Here is a 20,405-nt window from a genome sequence, read left to right on the forward strand (position 1 = left end):
ATACCCCAGTTCTCGTGGTGCATCATGCCATTGACCATCCCGAAAGAGATCACGGGCTGATGCAACCCTTTCCCCGCGCGAAAACCTTGAGGGTGGTATTCGCTACCCCTGTGGCGTTCCCCTGCATTCAGCGAATGTTACCAAGCCGCCGTGGCTTTTACACCCTGGGCCTATATATGTCATCTTAAGCATTGCCAAGTTCGGGCTTTTGGATTTGTTTGCTCAGAGGAATACTTCCTAGTTTCCTTTGCTCTCGGGTAAAATGGCCGGCTCGGCGTTATGCAACCCTGCATGGATTTATACAATTTGCTGCTCGGAAATACCAAAGTCTATTCAACTTCTAACTTGTCTAAAATTTACCATAATCATAAAATCCTCGCCCGCTCTTAACGCCTAGATTACCTTGATCCAGAAACTTCTGTAGATATTCTCGGGGTGCGCTTGGGATGTTTCCTCTCGCATCCGCATAATGCTGCTCAATATCGAGAACAACATCCAAACCAACAATATCCATCTGCTCAAAAGGCCCTTTTGGTGTTTTCAATACTCCTTTGAAAATATTGTCGATCTCTTCCGGTGTTGCAGCGCCTTCTGAGGCTGCGAGGAGGGCTTCTCTCTTGATGGCTGCCCATATTCTGATCGAATTGAATTAGATATTGTGAGAAGCACGTTTTGTGAGCGTTTACCTGTTGTAGATGTATCCCATCGATGGTGACTTGACATGAAATGGGGAAAATCCGTGGGCCTTGCATTGCTCCATCATCAATGTGATATATGAAGGGTTAGTTGTTTCATGGCCCATGATCTCGATTTCTAGTCTTTGTTAGCAACTTTCTTTGTAACTTGCCTTCCATATAATTCTTACCGGGTGTCTCAGGTGGCCAGTCTACATCATTTTAGTCAGTATAGGTATTTTGCCAACTTCCATACACTTACATGAATGGGCGCTTAGTAAACGACTCTCGTTTCTCAGGTTAAGACCCTTCAATATCTCCGAGCAGGAATAGCTACTCGAGTTTGAGGCAATGATAGTATCTCGTGGAGCTAGTGCATCTAGCTCTGAGATGACTTTCGTCTTGAGCTCGATTTGCTCAGGTACACACTTTTCAGTCAGCCTTTGGCTATTTAAAAAAGCAGAGTTGCTTACCTCGACTACCAGCCAGGCAGCTTGAAGAGCCTCGCGCAAGCCTTCGGGAGAATGAGTGATGATTCTCCCCCAAGAAGCATTTCTGTTGCTTGAACTTTGTCGAAACTCGTCAATGGCTTTTATGCTGGCTTGAAGTTGGGCTTCTTGGCCGTCAACCAGATGGACATCGTTTCCTCTACTCGACCACTGAGGTAAGGGTGTTAGCAAAGGATCCATGAGGGATAAGACAATTACTAAGGCGACACATACCATAAACGCAAGGCGTCTTCCCTGAGTGCCCGCTCCGATCAAAGTGACCGACGTCCTTGGGGTTGATGTTAGAACCATGTTGACGATATTATGAGACTGAATATGTTTGAAAGCTTGGATGTATCCTACTGAGGAGAAAGAAGTTGAAATAGAAGCAAGGAAATAGATGCTCCAGTAGATCTTGCTCAGCAGCAAATGATCGTCATCACTTCGGATCCGATTCATGATACCCCAGAAACTCAGTTAGTGGGTGGCGAACATCTCCACTCCATTTCGACCATCGGATCCGAGACAAAATCAGGATAACTGTAACCGAAAATTGAGTCTGAGGTCAGTGGCTTACTCGCTTGAGTTGGAGTAACTTGATTACTTGTTCCGCATCGCGGAAACTTATAGCGCCAAGTCTACGGCCTCGGTGTGGTCCAACCCAACCACCTTCTGTAATGGTACATAGTATTTTAATCGCTTGAATAAAGGGCTTGCACTTTAGATCAGACGATAGAAATGCTTGGTTATTAGACTAGAATACTAGGATGGACACTATTTTCATCAGCCGCCGTTGAGAACTTTGCTATCGCCGCCCGCACAGACTTTGAACTCTGCGGCAAATGCCTCAACGTCCTCTCCAACGTGGACAATAAACTCTGATAAGTTTCTTCGGTGATTTTTCCAATGCCAAAGTCGCGGTCAATGGCTTTCCTCAGTAACTGCACCCCAGCAACGGCATGATGCGGATATGGGTCGATAGACACGATCGGTACTGTAAATACCGATTGCCTCCTACTCAGACCATCGCTCTCGATTAGATCGAGAGGTCGCTTTAATGTAAATGTGTTGTGCAAGCCGAATGCTAGAGTATTCATCACCGTGTTCTCGGCATCGATACATATGTCGGTTATGTCTGCTAGTAGATCTTGACGGTCCGTGGCTTCAATGATATCTACTAGCATGAGGATGCTGAGATGGTAGTGAAGCATAAGAGAAACTATAGAGGCAGTCAGCAGAGTTCTTTTTTGTAGGGCCGCTTAAACTTACACCATCGAAGCTTTGTCTGCTGCCCGAGAAAGGGCATACGTTTATGACATTCATCCAAAAGCGGGCGATAAATGATGCCAAATTGTTTCACAGAGTCAACTACAGTAAGGTATGCTCTCCGAACTTCTGACTCGTCATGACCATCTCTCAGAGCTTCTTTGAAAATGGCAGTGACTTTCCATCCAAGGAGCTTCCAAGAGGCCCCGGCGGCAATAATTTGATTCGCCCTTTCATCTGTCATGTCTGAGCTACCTTGCTTCCACTGGCGGGCGTTCTCGTCAAACATCTTGGCACAAGTTTTGACGAGACGCCATGGAAGTTCGGACTCGAAGCCGAAAAGACCCGAAGATAGAAGGGAGCGACAGTTGAGAGTGAGAGATGCAGAGGTGTCGAATGTCAAAGCAGCCCAGTAAACAGTACTTTCGGCGTTAATGAAGCCTGATGTCTCGATCGACTCCGGTGTCGTAACAATAGCTTGGGGCTTGAGAGACGGGGAAACTTTGGAACCGCTGAATTGTAAGTTTCTCTGACGCGCACGTAATGTTTGTATCTGCTGCAAGGCTGCATGAACACAAGCCTGGCCGGAAATTCCATCTGCCTCCTCGTCCTCTGAGATGCCTTCTGGTATCGGCGTTAGAGCGAACAGAAGTAGAGACAGCATTGACCTGTAGGCCGGCCTGTTGATGACACGTAGCATGTCCCTTCGGGCATGCCTCCAGAGAGTCTGGACAAGACTGCAGTGGTCCTCATTGGAATTTGGCTCTGGAGATGTAACAGGGAGCCATCGTGCTGCAAATGCTGAAATGGTGCTCTGAAGAGACTGTTCGATGTCTCTACTTCGACCGACTAGTTGACTGTCTCCAGTATCTACTATGCACCCGTCAAGATGGCGACAGAGGTCAGATATGCTGACGTATTTGTCTGCTAGGTTGTGACCGAACCTACTCATGTAAGTATAAGCATAAGTGGTAGAGACTCTTAGCTAGTACGTACAAGAAGGGGCAAGCATATCTCCCCATCCAAGAGCCAAAGACCGCCTCGAAGCCTTCTCTGTACAGAGTATCGAGCCATCTAAAGTCCACATTTTCCATGCTGACACTCTCGTCCGAATTCCTTATCGGACTGGGACACCATGGCAAAGATGCCGACTCAGGCATTGCCGTTGCGGTTGGGCTATCTCTGTAGGTATCATGGTCTAGGTAATTTGCAGGATCTGGATCAAACCCCGACTCATGGGAAGTATCCGTGACTCGGCTGCCGCGTGTTGATGATGTGTCACTTGTAGGTCGTGTTGTCCCTCGACGCGATCTACGCTTTGCGCCTCCATTGTTTGCCTTGGCATTTTGTAACCACTGTATGAGTCCTTAATCATCTGTTGGCAAATCTGGAACTATAGTTGCATACCTTGAAGGTGCACGCGTGGTGACGGTTTCGACAGCGTGTACATGAAGAAGTCTCTTCGCTGCTCTGGGCATCACAAGCCACACGCGATCTACGACACTCGTCGCAGCTGGAGAACTGAGTACGGCGTGTAACAAGACCCGCTGGCATATTGGATCCACTATAGTCTACAGGTGAGCGTTGCAGTGGTAGCAATTCGCGATCCAGGAGTGAATCTCGGATCCGGATGATGTTTGTTGGGAATGAAAAGAGTCCACTTTATTTGGGAGCGAGAACAGGGAAGTCTTTCATCAGATGATGCGGGGTAATGCAGATCCCCCAGTTCAGTTCAGTTCAGTTCAGTTCAGCTTTAGTCTAGTATATGGGGGGTTGACATTCAAGGTTAGACCGTTTTCACGAGTCGACGGTCTTATTTCTTACCACATTGGAGATGACTTTTACAGTGCTCGATTGGTAAAAGGGGGGAGAGGGTGAAATTACGGTTGAAAGCTTAATTTTTGGAGAAACTCTTGTTCTTTGGTCTGGCTTGGTTTGTGACGGGCGCCGCCACATTCTGTTAGGTAACGCTGATCGCTGACGAGAAGAGGGAACCATGTGTTGACAGGGATCTTCGGAACCGAGGCCATGGCACTCACTCTTTGTTATGACGTACAAGCTTTGGCATTGGAGAACCCATCTCGAGTGAAGAGCTGGAAGTTGAAACCACGAGATATATTCGATAGCAATAGAGACATATACAAGATGAAGAGCAATATGATGGTATCTCACTGCTGAAGCAGATTGATCTGAGATTCGTAACCCACAATCGAACCATGACCGAGAATGACTCGCTCACTCGACATAGCCATCGGATCCGGTTCCAGTCATGACCTGTCTCTCAGTTCCTTAATCCAGATAAGCGTTTCCCGCCCTCTACCGTTAGCACTATTCCGCCCCCTCCCCCGTCTCCATCTACCGCGTGCGTGCGTTCCTCGCAAGCCTCTTACGATCCCTTCACTCAAGATCAACGGCATTAGACATTGCGGGGAAATCATGGGGAAGACAAGGGTGACGCGACATACTTAAGTTCGCTGATCATCCCATCTTTTCTCGCCATTTCTTAAACAGAGACACAGACATTCTTCGCCATCATCATGGCTTCTTATTCTACTCCCCCAAATGAGAAGGCTGAGGTCTTTGAGGCCGAAGCTGCTGGTACAGGGCAGGTCGGTCGTATCGATGCTATGGCTACGGCACCTGGCACAACCCTTGAGTCGTTTTCTCATCTTGATGAGAAGAAGATTCTTCGCAAGGTTTGTTCTGGACACCAATATTTACCACCTAATTACTAAAGAAAGACTCTCAGATGGACATGCGATTGATCCCCATGCTTGCACTTCTTTACCTGCTCTCCTTTCTCGACCGTAAGTTTACCGCAGCATTTACTATGACACCCAACTAATCATGTAACCACAGGAGGAAATATCGGAAATGCAAAGATCGAGGGTCTTCAGGAAGATCTCAAAATGAGCCCAGACCAATACAACTGGTGTCTCACCGTTTTCTTCTTTACATACGCTGCCTTCGAAGTCCCGTCGAACCTCCTACTCAAGAAACTGCGCCCAAGCGTTTGGCTCCCTACAATCATGATTGCTTGGGGTATCGTGATGACACTCATGGGGATTGTTCAGAACTACCATGGCCTTCTCATCGCGCGCATATTTCTTGGTGTCACTGAAGCCGGTCTCTTCCCCGGTGTCGCTGTACGTCTACGTTACTTCTCCAATATTTGCTGGTAAGCTAACCTTTTCTAAGTACTATCTCACAATGTGGTACTGCCGTCACGAAATCCAATTCCGACAGGCCCTCTTCTTCTCTGCAGCTTCCATCGCCGGTGCATTCAGCGGTCTTCTGGCCTTTGGCATCGCAAAGATGGATGGTGTTGGTGGCCTTGAAGGATGGCGATGGATCTTCATTCTCGAGGGAATCGTTACCGTTCTTGTTGCCATCTTTGCCTTCTGGGCACTTTACGACTTCCCCGAAACTGCAAGCTTCTTGACCGAAGAGGAGCGCGCTTTCGTCGTGTTCAGACTCAAGTATCAGGGTCAGCAAAAGGCTGCAGGACAGAATCAGTCCCGTGTTGCGCAGGCCGATGAGTTCAAGTGGGAGTATGTCTGGGCTGCGTTTAAGGACTGGCAGATTTGGGTCAACATCTTTGTTTACTGGGGTGTAAGCCAAGATATGAGCGGCCATGGCATGAGTACTGCTAACCATGACAGATTGTCTGCCCGCTCTACGGCATCAGTCTTTTCTTGCCCACCATCATTCGAAACCTTGGCTACAGCTCTAGCAAGGCCCAGCTCATGACTGTTCCTATTTACATCACTGCAGCTATCCTAGCTGTGATTGTCGCTTGGACCTCAGACCGAGTTGGCAAGAGAAGTCCATTCATCGTGTCTTTCCTCTGCGTCATGGTTGTTGGCTTCACGATGCAAGTTACCCATGATGTCCCGTTGTTCCAGTTCATGCTAACATTCCCAGGTGTATTTCTACCCACAACCCCAAGGTCGTCTACGCCGGTGTCTTCATCGCAGCCTGCGCCATCTATCCAGCGTTCCCAGGAGTTATCACTTGGCTGGCCAACAATCTGTCAGGAAGTTACAAGCGCAGTGTTGGAATGGCCATTCAGATTGGAGTTGGAAATCTCGGCGGTGTAAGTGCAGTCACCTTTCGGCAGCAAGGAAGGCTCTTCTCCTAACAAACATAGGCCATGGCGTCAAACTTTTACCGACAAAAGGATGGGCCTCGTTACATTTTAGGTCATGCCTTGGAACTGGGTTTCATTGGCGGGGGAATAATTGCGGCTCTTATCTTGATCTTCAGCTACAGCCGCATCAACAAGAGCCGTGACAGGAGAATGGCAGCTGGTGAACACGAGACGATCTCTGAGGAGGAACTCTCCGCCAAGGGAGATAAGGCTGTCACCTGGCGATATATGCACTGAATGTACTTGATTTAGCTATGGATTCAATTACATAATGAAATTGAGCTGTCTCGTGTTGATGTCCTCAAGTAGTTGGTCAATGACTGCCATGCAGAGCATAACTAAGGGCTTCCATCCATTGCCTTCAGTCCTTCACGATAAGAATGGAGATGGAGACAGAGCCAAGTCAGTCTAGTCTAACTTATGTTAGTCTAGACTCTGTCATTTTCACTGCGCGCCCTTGGTCTAACTTTGCAGCCCCACCTAACCCCGCCTCGCTGTCGTTCGTTGTCATTCTCGTTGTCGTTGACGCCTTTGATAGATACATATTTAGAGAAAAGCCAATCCCTACCGGCCTTGAGTCAACCAACACACGTTTAGTTTCATTATATCTTCAAAATGTCCCTCTATGCTCGACAACTCAACATCAATGACCTAGAGCGGTCGCTGGCCGTTGAAACTGCCGCGTTTCCTCCCGCCGAGGCAGCCACTCGTGAAAAGGTTGTGAGATCCATAGCAGACAGACCCGAGGGTTGAAGTTGAATCTAACCTTGATCTAGATTGAGTATCGCCTAACAGTCTGTCCTGAGATATGCATTGGCCTCTTTCTTCGTGCTGGCGCCAGCTTGCCGTCTCCCATTCCTCATGACATCCCATTCGTGGAGGATTCGACATCCAGCGACGATGTGCTCCTCGCACATGTCATCTCTACTAAAACGACCAACAAACCCGTCAAAGATGAAGACATGGACTACCCCCGCAACTGGAAAGAAGATCCCCAAGGTGACTACGCCGTGGGTCACAACAAGAATGGACGAACCATTGCTCTCCATGCTCTTGCTGTCGCTCCCGATTATCAGAGGGCCGGGCTGGGCAAGGCCATTATGCGCGTTTATATCCAGAGAACAAAGTCACTCAATGCTGCGGATCGTATATCTATCTTGACGTATGACCGTCTTGTTCCGTACTACCAGAGACTTGGATTTGAGCACTATGGGAAGAGCGAGTCAGAATATGCTGGGGTGGCTTGGCATGATCTTGTGAGTGACATCAACAACAAGAGCAGAAAGACCAATGCTAACTGGGATGTAGTCCTACATACTATCTTCGCCTCTGTAAGAAATTCCTACCATAGTGATGATAGATGTGCCCCAGCGATGGACTTCACGTCGAAGAGGCTCGCGTGGTCCAGAATACAAGGGCAGCTAAATCCATTTCCATATTGTGCCCAGCTACATACCTTCCACCAAGATATGTTCGATGAAGAATAAGCAACGAATGATGAGTCGCGCCGTGACATTTACCCCAAATGGAATCCAACGGTGTGTGTTGACTCATCACGTCTTACAGACGGCCTCGTCTCTGTTGACCAAGTCAGCCGTCGTTAGGCAGCTTGATTGAAATGTCTTCAATCTTACCTAGCTCAAGTCATAAACAGCACTCTAGCCGGTGGATACAACGCTTTCAGAGTCCTGGCCTATCTCAATACTCATGGGTTCGCTGCAAAGCCATCCCTTCTTATCAGCTAGCCATGTGTCAGCGTCGAGAGCCTCTACTCTGGGTTGGTAATCATACTGCAATAAAGTTCGACTGTGGCTAGTCCGACCTCTATCCGAAGGTCAAACTTGATCGGAACTTTGGGCTTCGAAGCCAGACGGAGTCTTGACAGGGCGTCTCCTGTCCCAGTCTTCTCGGGTACGCCAACATGCGACAAATTTACTCTGAGGACTGAATGGACGCGGCATATATCTGTGTATGTTAGTATCTGCCATGCGCCTTCAGGAGCTAGAGGCTTACCTCCAAGAGTCAACTGGTTGATGTCGCCCTCGAAGCTGTGGAGAATTGCCAGCTCCCAGATCCGCTTGTCGGGGGCCAGATCCGCATTGAAGTACGCCGTCTGTTCATGAACGGCGACTCGGTCAGGGACAAGTTCCCCCTTATATCGTCACGTCAGCAAAGGCAGTTTGATGACATGAATCTCAATGGTGGAGTTTTACCTTGACGAGAACACATTCCACTTCTCCCCGAGGCTTCTGGCCCTTGGGGGCGCGCAGAAATGCTCGCTTCATGAAACTGCGGAAGCGACTCTTGATGATTTCACCTGTCAATGACTGTGACGCCACGCCTATTGAGACTCGGTCAAAGCGTCGTGGGAAGAGCTCTGGGTGACGGCCCGCATTATAGACCAGGCCCATGCAAACAGCAAGTCGAGGAGTAGCTGACACGACGAGTTTGGGTTTCTCTGCAGGTTTAAACAGCAATTCTTGAATAAATTCTTCGATCTTTCCTCGAACGTAGCGGGAGCTTCCAAGCCCACCAGCCAGGACAATGTAGCCCTGCGTAATCAGAGACAACTCTCATTCACGGATGTCATTGTCTGGATTGTTTCGGGACTTACCAGGTGGTTTTCTGAGTTGGTCCCGCTGTCTGTCACGAATGCTCTGATAAAACGCCGAATCTCCTCATTGATTACATCAATCTGGTGGTTGAACAAAGAACCAAAAGATTCACTAAACCTAATGAGAAACACATCTCTTTTGGTATGGAAGAAGCTTACCCAGTCAGAACAAAGGTAGCGGGCGGGGGAGAGCCCTTTGAGTCATGTCGAGCGCTGTTCTTTAAGGGAATATCGAAATTCAAGTTTTCAAATGTATCGGGGTCAAATGCGTGTTTTTTCTTGCGGAAAAGGTTGCTGTTTCGCATGTCCAAGCTAACATCCTCGATGTCTCTTGTCAAAGAATCACGCTTGTCCTGAAGGTAGGTCACTACCATTTTCTGGAAGTCTCGGTCGATGTACATGGAGCCAGTTTTACAGGCTAAGAAAGTTAGCCCATGCCTTTTGGAGAGAGAGAGAGAGAGAGAGAAAGGACTACCTGTTGGTGGTGCTAGTTCCATGGCTTGGGGCGGTTTCTCATAACTGTCGTCCATCTTCAACAGGCAGAAATCCTTCACAGGTTAGCGCCAGCAATATCGTAACATATGTAGGGGCAAACTTGCAGTAGTTCCTCCGCCAGCATCAACGATCAAGACATTTTCACCGTTCTGTTAGATAAATATGAGTTTGTGGTTTTCCTCAAGGCTTTAGCTCACTAACCTTGAGTTTGTAATCCGAATTTGGTACGCAAATCTCATATGCAGCGACCGCTTGCGGCTCTGTCATGGTGACACTGACGCTGCGAAGGCCCTCTTTTTCGAAGCCAGATTCACGAATGAGCTGCGTAAAATCATGGACAACAGCCGGGTCCCATAGGGCAGGCACACTAAAAAGGAATAAAACCCTGGTCTCTTCGAACTGTTTGCCTCCCAGCAAAGCAGGCGTAAATCGCTGTGTGCTCAGTTCGCGAAACAAACAGGTAAGGAAGTCTCTGTACATCCTTTTCACTTCAACCTGGTCAGCATCAACTGCTCCAAGGTCGAGTTTAAACCCTTCTTTTAGTTTAAGATGCTCGGTAGAGTCGTCGGGGACCTCCATCCCCCATCCAACGAGCTTCGGCAGCTGATGGTGGGCATTGTAATAGAGTCGCGTGGGTGTCTTTGGATCCCTCTCATCGATGCCCCATCCCAGGGCAGTCACTTTAGCATAACCTTTACGTCTGTACGCGACACCGGTACCTGTTAATGGGGTCAGAAGCCCACATTATCGCTGTGGTTATTCAGACTCTTAGGGTGGACCAGATTACATACCGGTCAATCTAACGTCGATCCCAACAACAAGATCTTCTGCCATAATTCCGGCTTATTTGTCTATTTTGGCTGAGGAATACAGAAGATGAGGCGAGAAGGAGGAAGAGAAACTCTTAATGTCCTCTACCACAATTGAGGGGGACAGTGAAGTGCTTGACGCGGTAGTTATTACGCGTTCTACACCGCTGAGTGAAGGTATACACAGTTTCAAGCAGCATGCCGTCCCGTCCCGTCCCTCCTACCATCACATCCACTTTCATTTCCCGCTCTTATTGAGAAGGTATCACAAATGAGTTATCACGGGGGCTGGTGCGTGTCAATTTGCCTGGAGTGTCACAGTGTCTGTCACAACGGCAATAGACTTAAGCCCGAGAGGGCGAGCTGGCCCTGGCCCTGGCCCAGGCCCAGGCTCAGGCCAAGCCAGCCACATTGCTCCACCAACTGAGACGACTCCTTTGACCAAAACAAGTTTGCTCAGGCACGGTGTAATCATTCTTGAGCTAGTGGGATATTGTTGTTGGTCTCTGAAGCTGGACTTGAGTCCCCAACTGTCAGTTTCATTTATGGCCGCCCATACCTCTCTTCACTTGGGTTTCTCAACTCTCCTCTTCTTCCATCTTCTTTCGACCGCGGGAGCAACTCCATTCAATTCATCCTGAGATCTCCCATCAGGTGTCAGTACCTGCAGCTATGGCCTATTCTTTTGTTGAGTCGTTCTTTATCGGCTGGGCTGTTGGGGTCTGCACGATTTCCCTAGTCGTCGCAATCATCGTTCTAGCTTTGAGAGGGACTGTACGTGGAGCCTCTTTCTTCTCCTGGCTAAACAAAAGTCGCAACACCGATGTTTCCGAAACCTCTACCAAACAAAAGCCTGCAGCTCCTCAGCAAGTCCCAGAGAGCCAGGTCATCCGCAGTCCGATGAATCCAAATCCTATCACCGAGCCACACAGGGAGTTGGCTCACCGTATCATACCTGTCTGGGGTCCCAAAGAAATCGACCAGAATGTTGGATTCGAGTGCCTGATCGAAAGCTTTGGCCGTAATCTTATTTATGGCCACGGAAATGTCTATACCGTGTCAGTGCCAACCATTGAGAGATCCTTGTTCAATGACGATGAACTTGTCCGCCTTGCCGGTGATCCTCCCGAAGGTGACACGTGGTCAGAGTTGATATGCGATCGAGACACTCGATATTACGCCATATGGAACTTCCTCGTCCGACTGCTCTATAGACGAATGGATCCAGACTGCAATGTTGAAGAATGTCTGTTACCGCCTGAAGTCTCAACATGCTTTCAGTTCATCCCTGAGCGACAATTCGCTCACAGTAAGTTCCATATTCATATCGCCGCTGCTGCGGTGGACTCTACTGACATAATCTCAGGGGAGGACTGTATCTCGGTCTGGAGAGAGATTCTGTTCATGATGCTCATGGGTCGGTACAGAATGATATACCAACCCGCGACCGGTCTCGATAAGGATGACCCGCGGCGAGAGAGGATTGAATCTATGGCTTCTGAAGTCGCCGACGCCCTGAATGTGGAGCTCCTAGATGCTCGTGGCCGTTCGGGTGCTGACTTGAAAAGGGTTTTGACCGGCATATTCGGCATAGCAGCAAACTGTGCTCTCATCTTCTTCGGGCAGCCCTCTGTGTGGGAAGCCAACTGGGATTCAGACCAAGGTCGTCTCGTTGCTCCTAGGATCAGGTTCATGTGGAATGGCCAGGTCAAATGGACCAGGCCTGCTACCGTGTACAACGGCCCCCCCGGGGCTCCCATCGTGGAGCGTGAGATTTTGCCACATCCTAAGCCAAAGAGGACGGATCTGGACGCGTGACGAGTTGCGAGCTTTAGTTGCTGCAGAAAGAGCTTAGAGGGCTTAAATTCCCACAGAGAACTTAGTACTTCTGATATCTGATGCAACAGTTTGTTTTTAGCTTCTTACTGAGAACCAGTTTAAAGTTATCCACTTTGTAAAAGAACAGAAGTGTAACAAATAATCCACTCATTTCCGGGTGTCAAACAACATGGAGAGCAGTCGCCCAAGAGCGAGCATTACCGGCTGCAGTCTTTGACTGGACACGGAGTCAAGGCGCTGTAAGCCACGGATCTCCTAGCATACGGTTCAATTTGCAGGCCGTAGCTGGCGTTGTTATGCGCTAGTTGCCGTTGGCAACTGTCATGTGGCAAAGACGTGTCGTACCAAGCAAGCACTGTGAGTGTCGTACAAGCGAGGGGGCGGGGCTTAGATGAAGGACTTTGAACCGCCCGCGCGCTCAATTATCGGCAACATTTGTGTAGGCTGATTGCGGTCGCAAAACATATTCGATAAATTGCTGTATCCGTAAATGACTCTACCTCCTCCGTCTATGCTGCAATACCATCTAAAACTCTTCCCGTATTGCGTGACATAGACCAAGCAAGACCAGGACCTCCATGGACAGAAAGTGAGGGCTCCATCAGACCAAAGTGCATGACAGCTGACCAAACATCCAGCATTCATCCTGGACTGACAACCCCCTAAACCCCTCAACTGCGGCGTCCCTCTTTCCCTTCCGTTCAATTCACGGGAGCTCCTTTGCTTTGGGCTCCAAGCTTCTGGGAGGCATGCTGCAAGCCCGTATCGGATCTTTCTTCTCCTTGGCCACCTCAGCCGCGTTTCTCGGCTGAATTTGGTGCATGACATTGATCGCGGCGACGAGACATGAATGGCTTGCTCCAAGAGTCTTACCCCACTCCTCCCATTTTTTCTGATCTTGCAGCTTTTGTGCGAGGGCGCGCAGAGTTGCCTTTTCCATGTCTTCCTTGGGCACGTTCTTGGAGTATTCCTTGAGGGCCACTTCCGTTCTGTCGATTGTGCCGTTGATCCAGGCTAGAGTGACATCGTGCTTGGAAGCCAAAGTGAAAAGAGATGTTCTCAGCTTCTTGGCATATTGAAGGTCATGCTTGGTTTGCTCAACCAGTCTTGCGCACGCCTGGGCATCCTGATTCAAGTCGCTAGCAGAGAGTCCGATGTCTACCAGAGCTTTGGTCAATTTCATCACCTCCCAGGCGATGGGAATCGCGGCTTCGGCTCCTGACATTGTGGTGGGTAGTTCTTGTTGTGTGTACGACGATTTGTAGTGTTGTTGTTTTCTTGGGATAGAATACTCTACCGGCTGGTCGGGCAAGCGATGTTAGATTGGGTCGAGATTTATGAGAAGAGACTGACGAAGGGGATCTGATCCTTAAATTATCTTCAGAGTGCGCATTACAGTTATTTTGACCATCCAGTGACCGGCAATTCGTAGCTAAGTGCTCCTTACAATACAGCTCTGGGCGCAGTTTCGTCTCTTTAGCTTTGGCGTGAAGCTCAGCCGGTGTGGCCGAAGGACAAAGAAACAAATACAGCAATTAGTATCATGGCTTCATTTGGAAACTCTCCAGACAAAAACGGTGAAACTATCCCATGTCCATCGCATAAGCCACTGCCACATTGTCAGAATGGATATCACCTCTCTGCAGTGCAGGAGATGGTAATTTCTGCCTCGGGTTCAACGATGGCAAATCCTACCTCTTTCTCTATGCTTATCATGTTCGTCATGAAGTATTCGAGGCATTGTTTGTGGTCGAGAAGCATGTATTCTTGCCTTAGGTGACTCACAGAGGTTGCTGGGTGGCTAATTATCACGGGGATTACCGCGCAGGCAGCCAAGTGACAAGTCAGAAAGGCGGGGTGAAAACGGTAGTCTATCATTCTCTTCTACGCATGAGCTAACGACAATACCAAAGCCCAAAGGCTACGGTAGGTGACTGGCGGCGAATGGACAGCAAGGCGGTAAAGTCATCTCTGGGCTTGTTAGGCTGCCGGTTGTTGGTACTTCTGATTGGCGTGGTTTACAGCCAGGTTTCAAGTATAATATATCAAAAGATACCCAAGATACAAACCCTTGCCATAACTAGCAACGGCAAAACGCGGAAACCTGAATGGGGAGTGTTTGGCGTTGTTCTTTTTTCTTTTTCCTTGAGTCCAAGCGCTTGGCAGATGATTGATTCTGTTTCACGGAACGCAGCTGGCAGCCAACCATGGCTCAATGGGCCGGCTGGCTGGGCCAAATTACTGACAGAACGATAGTGTAGTCATTTATTTGTTTACATATGGTCCACCGTTTTGGATGATCAGAACCGGTCAGAACCGTGCGAACTGGTTGAACTACTGCGCCAGCAGTGCTCATGATTCCACGCTGTAGTGTTGTTCACGACATGGTACTAAGTCACTTCGGGGCGAGTGGCCAAAGATAGGTACCTAGGTAGCACATCAAGTCTGTTTTTTATGTGGAAACCCTTGATATCAGTGTATAACAAGATGAGATTGACAAAATCACATTCATCTATAACAATCAATGCCATCATTTGCATATTTTGGAACAGAGAACTAGAATCTGAATAAGCCACTATGTAAGTTTTCCTGGTAGGTTTCTTCCAAAATACATGACAGAACACGCCGAAACCTTGTGTGGGAACCACCTCCGCCAACACTAAAAAGTCTTCATCCGAGAAGACCAATCTCACCATTGTCGGAGACTCAAATGCTGACGACTCGGTCCAGGTAGTGAAATCCATGTACAGTATAGGGTCGCGATCCGGAATTGGTGTCTTGGGAAGTGAACATGATGATTAATGTATTGGTGTATGAGTAGTTGATTGTGGCTGTTTGTTGGTTAGTTGATTCGAGTTGTTGTGATGATAAGTGACAGGAGTTAGGATTACGGATTACATTGAGTTTGCATTGATCTCCAGCTTACACGATTGAGCTTCAGGTAGTGAACATATTCCGAGCTCAATCTTACACCCGCTTACTGTTAAAAAAAAGAGAGAGAGAAAACAACTTGATGTGTGGTAGATATGCTTTATCTAAACTTTTGAACTGGTTCGTTCTTTTTGGCCTTGATTATCTCCCTATTGATAAACGCAGTGCAATAACCCCATGTGGCTAATAATGTGGTCATGGAACCCCGGCATGCTAACCGGATCCATTTCTACAAATGTCTGGCGTTCTATGTTGCCAGAATTGGAGGCTCTTCTCTGAATGGAAGAGAGTCAGGTGGGTCAACTTGGCCCTTTGTTGTACCAACGACCTTTGCCCAAAATGGTATGTCTATAGACAAACAAATGCAGTGTTCATGTATTTTCTATCAGAGTAGCGCATATTGAGACGCCTCCGCCATTCTCTGAGGCGGTGTCCAGTGATTATCATCATCACCGCCACCAACGTTTGCAAAGTTCGGGCAGACAACACAAAGAGGTTCCCGTTTAGGCCACCGAGTCTGCTCATGCGCATCAAGCACGTTCATCATTCAGGCGAAGGTCCAGAGACCATCGAATGAAGCTTTCTTTCCCACCACCAACAGTCAGATAACTTCTCGGTGACTTCATGGCAACCGAACAATGAGATCAGTAATTCCAGGTTGTTTGACTGAATGATAACGACGTACGTTTCTATTAATAGGCCCTCCATTCAGCCTATCACCTGATCTCGGGTTGGTAGATCTCTATACTACTACTATACATAAACTTCGTCTTTAAACGGTATAAGCGACTCTCAGCTCGGCAGGGACGACAAATGATACTCTATCTGTTAATTCCAGTATACCCCCAGAGACCTCGCGCTGTGATGGCAGCTCTTTGCGACGGGGATAACATCAATCCGGTCTAGGCAACGTGGCGGAGTGGTTATCGCGACAGCCTCGAATTCTCTCGTAAGCTGTTTCCTTCGGGAGCGCAGGTTCGAATCCTGCCGTTGTCGATGTCTTTTTTGTCTTTTGATATATATCATCTTTGCGTCTCTGATGTTGTAAATCCCAATGCCTTTTGCGAGTGAGGGGGCCTTGCATAGGCTAAGATAAGACACTTTAGACATTTATTAATTATTAACTATAATAAACTTTAAGAAAGTATAGTTATACATATATATATATATGTATATATATCTCATCTTTTATAGTGTACTTGCTCTCTGAAAGAGGGCTTAATATTTTGCCAGCAATACTGGTATAATTTCTATAGATATCCAGGGCAAATGCATTTCATTGTTGAGTGACTAAACGATTGTAAAACAATCCAGTCAACAGCAAACAAAGACTACACTCGCCCCGACACGAGTCAACTGATGTTCAGCTCACCAACAAGAGCCACAACAGAAGCAAATCCGGCATCGGTAGTCGGTCTGATTGAAAGCATGCCAGCGCCGAGATCCCACTCAGCAACATGGGCATTCTCCTCAGTGGCCTTATCCGGGCTGCCATCCGGCGTAGCAGGGATGCCGAAAACTCTGACAGAGCCACCAGAAGACTTGGCTTCCTCAAACAAGCTGTCGATCTGACCCGCAACCTTCCAATCTCGGATGTAGACCTTGAAGCCAAGGTTCCTCACAACAACGAGATAGTCTGGGAAGGCGAGGTTGCGGGACTCTGCAGAGGCGGTGTCTGATAACTGGTAGCGTCGTCCCGGGCTGGGAACGTTCCTAGATTGATGTTAGCATATGCAAATCTTGCTGGATAGGTCGGATTTACCAATCACCGGCCGGAACACAGATGGTTTGAATTTCATCATACGAGAATTGGACGTCGAGGTTAGTATCAGTGTCCATAGAACCAAAAGACACACCCTTCTCGTTGGCACTTCCTTTGCCGGTAGAGAAAGACAGCCACGGACCATATGAGAATCCGTCTGTGGACGCATGACCAAAGTCGGATTCGTTAACCTCTCTACCATCAGCAAAGTTGATCTGAGTAGAAGAGTCACCGTCGCCAACGCCGTTCATCCAGTGTTCAACTTGTGCAGTGTACTGAAGAGTCATCCATTCAGGGACATATGTGATAGCGTGCGGTGTCCTGTCTCTCTCGAGGAGCTCACGGGTGATTTCAGCTGAGGCGTGACAAGCAGGCATCGTGATACTATCAAGGTTAGGAATCGGGCGAAATGCTTCGGAAGATGATATCTCACCCTTCGACTGACTGCCCGCCGATCAGGGCCTTGACGATTCGGTTGAAATCCCTAGCTAGTGAACTAGCAGTTGGTCCGCCTATGTTGAGGAGGGTGGCTTGGTAGTCTTTGGCTGCGGCCTCGACTTTTTGCTTGGCTGCCGAGTATGCAGGAGCATGCGATGGCCACCACTGAGAAAAGTCTTGTTCGCCCGTGAGGCCGTAACCTTCTTCTTTTTCAAAAGTCTCCAGGGCACGATCTCTCTCGCGCAAGGCCTGCTCAAGTGCACTCGCCAAGGTTCGACCCATCATTGTTACACGGACTTGATCACCCTCGCCCTATGACTTGTTAGAGAAAGTGAATTATTGCACATGTGATTCACGTACAATCTTGACTGTCAACAGATATCTAGTCTTGGTCAATTACAAGCGTACTGTATGGTGATGATGTGCTTACTCTAGCAAACATTGGGTGTAAGTTTTGTGATGAGCCGGATCATAGAAGAGATCATTTGTCTGTAAGAAATTGTTGATGATGTTGTTGATTCCATAGTTCGTATAGGCAGCGTCAATATCTTGTGACGCGACTGGTGCCTTTTGCGCGTGCTTTGTGAAAAACAAAGCAGGCTTGTGTCCAGGTAGACCACCGACAGCATTCTGCACAGCCTTGCAGTATGCCAGCCACAGATACTTGTCGACTTCGTTAATGGCCATTTTGACGCAGTAGCTATTCGAAAGGGGGAAAACACGCGGGACGCAAAAGATGGAGAGTCGCAGAGCAGGGCAGAGCAGAGCGAGCGCGGAACGGGGATGGAGACGCGGCTTTAAGAGGGATCTGAGCAAGCCATGTCTCTCCCATGTGTATAGAGTACCTAATCACATATTGGCTTTGACTAGTTCTAGGCCCAAAGTGATCTGAGGTCTGCAGATGCGCTAGTCTCGTAGCCCCAAACTTTATCAGGCACCATCAACTTTGGCCTCGCTTCGTAACAATAGATCTGATTTCTTGGGACTCGGCTATAGATCCGCTTCAGATGGTGCGGGTATTTTCGAGACGCGGCTTCATAATAGCTCCATCCGCTTTACTGAGAACTCTCTAGTCGCGTCCGTGAATGCGGTCTTAATTTGCCATCTTCTCTAACCGAAGTGTCTCAGATAGGTCCGAACCTCGTGGGAGCGGAGAGGGGATCATGCACAGCTGACAGCCTCCCTTGCCTCGTCGCAAATTAGCACAAGCAATAATGTCTGGGGTCCGAGGAACAAAATGCGACTGTACAAAGGCCAAAAAGCCACCATTCCATAGTTCGGCGTTTTTTGTGGTCGCTTCCCCGCGTAACCGGCAACACAATTGGTGGCTTGCGATAAGGTAAGTTAGCTACTCAGAGATAATAAATCCCATTTGCGGATTGTGAACGCAAAGTTAAGGCTGTGCGACGAGAAACTGTTCTTCTGGAATGCGTCGGCTGGTCAGTGGGACATCCAATACTACCGCGAGGTCCAGGCCATTTGTTGGTTGGTAGCAAGGTTGTTTGTTGGCGATGGTGATGCACAAAGGATGGTGTTCCCCGTTCGTATCGCTACCCCTGCATCTTAGCACCCAGTCGACGATTAATCCCGCAGAAACGCGCTTGACTTTGAGCATAAAATGCATAAAGACACCGCCCTAATCTTATGTACCAATGTGATGGCGGACCGGCACGCTGGGACAACTCAAGCGCCACAGCACGTTCTCGGCCGGACCATGGCTAGACGAGCCAACAGTTCAGATAAGGCCCAACAAGCGGGTAATGAATGACAGACTAGAATGCGGCTCATTCGTGGTTTTGGGCTAGAACTCAAGCGGCTCAGGATGTAACAATTGTCTGTTAGAAGCTGTCCAAGAAGCCGCATCTGGAAAGTTCCTGTGTAGTAGTCAGTGAACGGGATTTGGCTTTGGGATTGTTCTAGCGGGATGCTGCACAATAGCACTTTTCTAGAATCTTGATGATTGAAACCTGACAAGAATGAAAAGTACAAGTGTATATCCGTTCGACTTGTCCTGGCCATTCTACGCATGTGTAGGGCCTCGGTAAAGTCAAGTGAATTGAGTTTATGGCAGCCCTATCTGCCATCTTAAAGTTCTTGACCATCCTTGTGTCTTAGCGCTGTAATCGAGGTCAGCAAAAGAGAGGGGAAACACGCAAATATAGGAATATGAATGGACAGCACATCATCATTCACGTAACTCTGGCTTCAGTCAAAGCTACCCTGAAGGGTGATGATTTCTCGAGGGCTCGACAGCTTCAAAGATCTTGAGCATTGAGGGTAAATCCTACAATTATTATCCTTTACTAATAGATAGTTACAAAGGCTAATGTGCCTTGGTGGGTTGGTCTTTTGCAGTTGGCCTTGATACAATGTAAAACGGCCACGACAGTCATCTATCGTGCGTCTCATATCCAAATGTTTTGACCATTTAAGCTTACTTTTGTATCTGAATTTAGCAAAATCAGGCCGAAAGTCTATAATACTGGACCCAACAAGATTGATGGCTGCCATGAGAAGCCCCATGCCATGAATCAAACGACAAAAACTCTATAGAGGTACGTAACCGCTCTCACATATTGCATGGGAAGGGCGTTGCTCTCAACGACAAGAAATCTACTTCAAAGGGCGTCTCGAGCTTGTAAATGATAGCTGCATAAATCAATGAAGCAGCAAGAGTATCTGAGCAGGTAAAGCACCATCCTGTGATACGAGAGCATGATGGTGACGTCTACTTGGATTATCTAGCGATAGGTTGGGATAACGACCTAGAAAACTACGGAAATGGTTTTGACAGCTCTTGGCTACTATGATAAAGTGACGACGGGTCATAGATATAAAAACTTGAGTTTGGCATGAGCCTCAATTTATGAAGCCGTCCCGGTCTGCCTATTATATGTTTGTCGTGATCATGAAGCCTGAAGCATCGGTCTAAAAGGCCA

General features: G+C 48.1%; 8 protein-coding genes and 1 non-coding gene across 9 annotated transcripts; 4 read left to right on the forward strand and 5 right to left on the reverse strand.

The window, feature by feature from the left end:
- Window positions 1-349: 349 nt before the first annotated feature.
- On the reverse strand, window positions 350-1,474 carry J7337_010559 (uncharacterized protein; the record flags this gene model as incomplete). The annotated part of the gene is made up of 6 exons (XM_044828137.1): window positions 350-635; window positions 687-813; window positions 866-886; window positions 937-1,102; window positions 1,148-1,333; window positions 1,397-1,474. The coding sequence occupies 6 exons, from the start codon at window positions 1,472-1,474 to the stop codon at window positions 350-352; spliced, it is 864 nt and encodes a 287-aa protein (XP_044676691.1).
- A 3,491-nt stretch (window positions 1,475-4,965) lies between these two features.
- On the forward strand, window positions 4,966-6,815 carry J7337_010560 (uncharacterized protein; the record flags this gene model as incomplete). The annotated part of the gene is made up of 7 exons (XM_044828138.1): window positions 4,966-5,124; window positions 5,166-5,235; window positions 5,288-5,574; window positions 5,627-6,040; window positions 6,091-6,332; window positions 6,353-6,524; window positions 6,579-6,815. The coding sequence occupies 7 exons, from the start codon at window positions 4,966-4,968 to the stop codon at window positions 6,813-6,815; spliced, it is 1,581 nt and encodes a 526-aa protein (XP_044676692.1).
- A 378-nt stretch (window positions 6,816-7,193) lies between these two features.
- On the forward strand, window positions 7,194-8,058 carry J7337_010561 (uncharacterized protein; the record flags this gene model as incomplete). The annotated part of the gene is made up of 3 exons (XM_044828139.1): window positions 7,194-7,298; window positions 7,355-7,909; window positions 7,939-8,058. The coding sequence occupies 3 exons, from the start codon at window positions 7,194-7,196 to the stop codon at window positions 8,056-8,058; spliced, it is 780 nt and encodes a 259-aa protein (XP_044676693.1).
- A 288-nt stretch (window positions 8,059-8,346) lies between these two features.
- Window positions 8,347-9,593, reverse strand: J7337_010562 (uncharacterized protein; the record flags this gene model as incomplete). Its single annotated transcript, XM_044828140.1, has 4 exons — window positions 8,347-8,730; window positions 8,792-9,130; window positions 9,193-9,304; window positions 9,352-9,593. 4 exons carry the CDS (start codon window positions 9,591-9,593, stop codon window positions 8,347-8,349), a joined length of 1,077 nt encoding a protein of 358 aa, XP_044676694.1.
- A 274-nt stretch (window positions 9,594-9,867) lies between these two features.
- J7337_010563 (uncharacterized protein) lies at window positions 9,868-10,521 on the reverse strand (the record flags this gene model as incomplete). The annotated part of the gene is made up of 2 exons (XM_044828141.1): window positions 9,868-10,406; window positions 10,479-10,521. The coding sequence occupies 2 exons, from the start codon at window positions 10,519-10,521 to the stop codon at window positions 9,868-9,870; spliced, it is 582 nt and encodes a 193-aa protein (XP_044676695.1).
- Window positions 10,522-11,168: 647 nt separating this feature from the next.
- On the forward strand, window positions 11,169-12,314 carry J7337_010564 (uncharacterized protein; the record flags this gene model as incomplete). The annotated part of the gene is made up of 2 exons (XM_044828142.1): window positions 11,169-11,805; window positions 11,863-12,314. 2 exons carry the CDS (start codon window positions 11,169-11,171, stop codon window positions 12,312-12,314), a joined length of 1,089 nt encoding a protein of 362 aa, XP_044676696.1.
- A 727-nt stretch (window positions 12,315-13,041) lies between these two features.
- Window positions 13,042-13,560, reverse strand: J7337_010565 (uncharacterized protein; the record flags this gene model as incomplete). The annotated part of the gene is made up of 1 exon (XM_044828143.1): window positions 13,042-13,560. The coding sequence occupies one exon, from the start codon at window positions 13,558-13,560 to the stop codon at window positions 13,042-13,044; it is 519 nt and encodes a 172-aa protein (XP_044676697.1).
- A 2,611-nt stretch (window positions 13,561-16,171) lies between these two features.
- On the forward strand, window positions 16,172-16,262 carry J7337_010566. Its single transcript has one exon. It is a non-coding gene; the product is annotated as a tRNA-Ser (tRNA).
- Window positions 16,263-16,618: 356 nt separating this feature from the next.
- J7337_010567 (uncharacterized protein) lies at window positions 16,619-18,153 on the reverse strand (the record flags this gene model as incomplete). Its single annotated transcript, XM_044828144.1, has 5 exons — window positions 16,619-16,979; window positions 17,029-17,412; window positions 17,462-17,778; window positions 17,827-17,848; window positions 17,897-18,153. 5 exons carry the CDS (start codon window positions 18,151-18,153, stop codon window positions 16,619-16,621), a joined length of 1,341 nt encoding a protein of 446 aa, XP_044676698.1.
- Window positions 18,154-20,405: the final 2,252 nt, after the last annotated feature.

Source organism: Fusarium musae, chromosome 8, assembly GCF_019915245.1.
Source record: "Fusarium musae strain F31 chromosome 8, whole genome shotgun sequence".
NCBI classification, from domain to species: Eukaryota; Fungi; Ascomycota; class Sordariomycetes; order Hypocreales; family Nectriaceae; genus Fusarium; species Fusarium musae.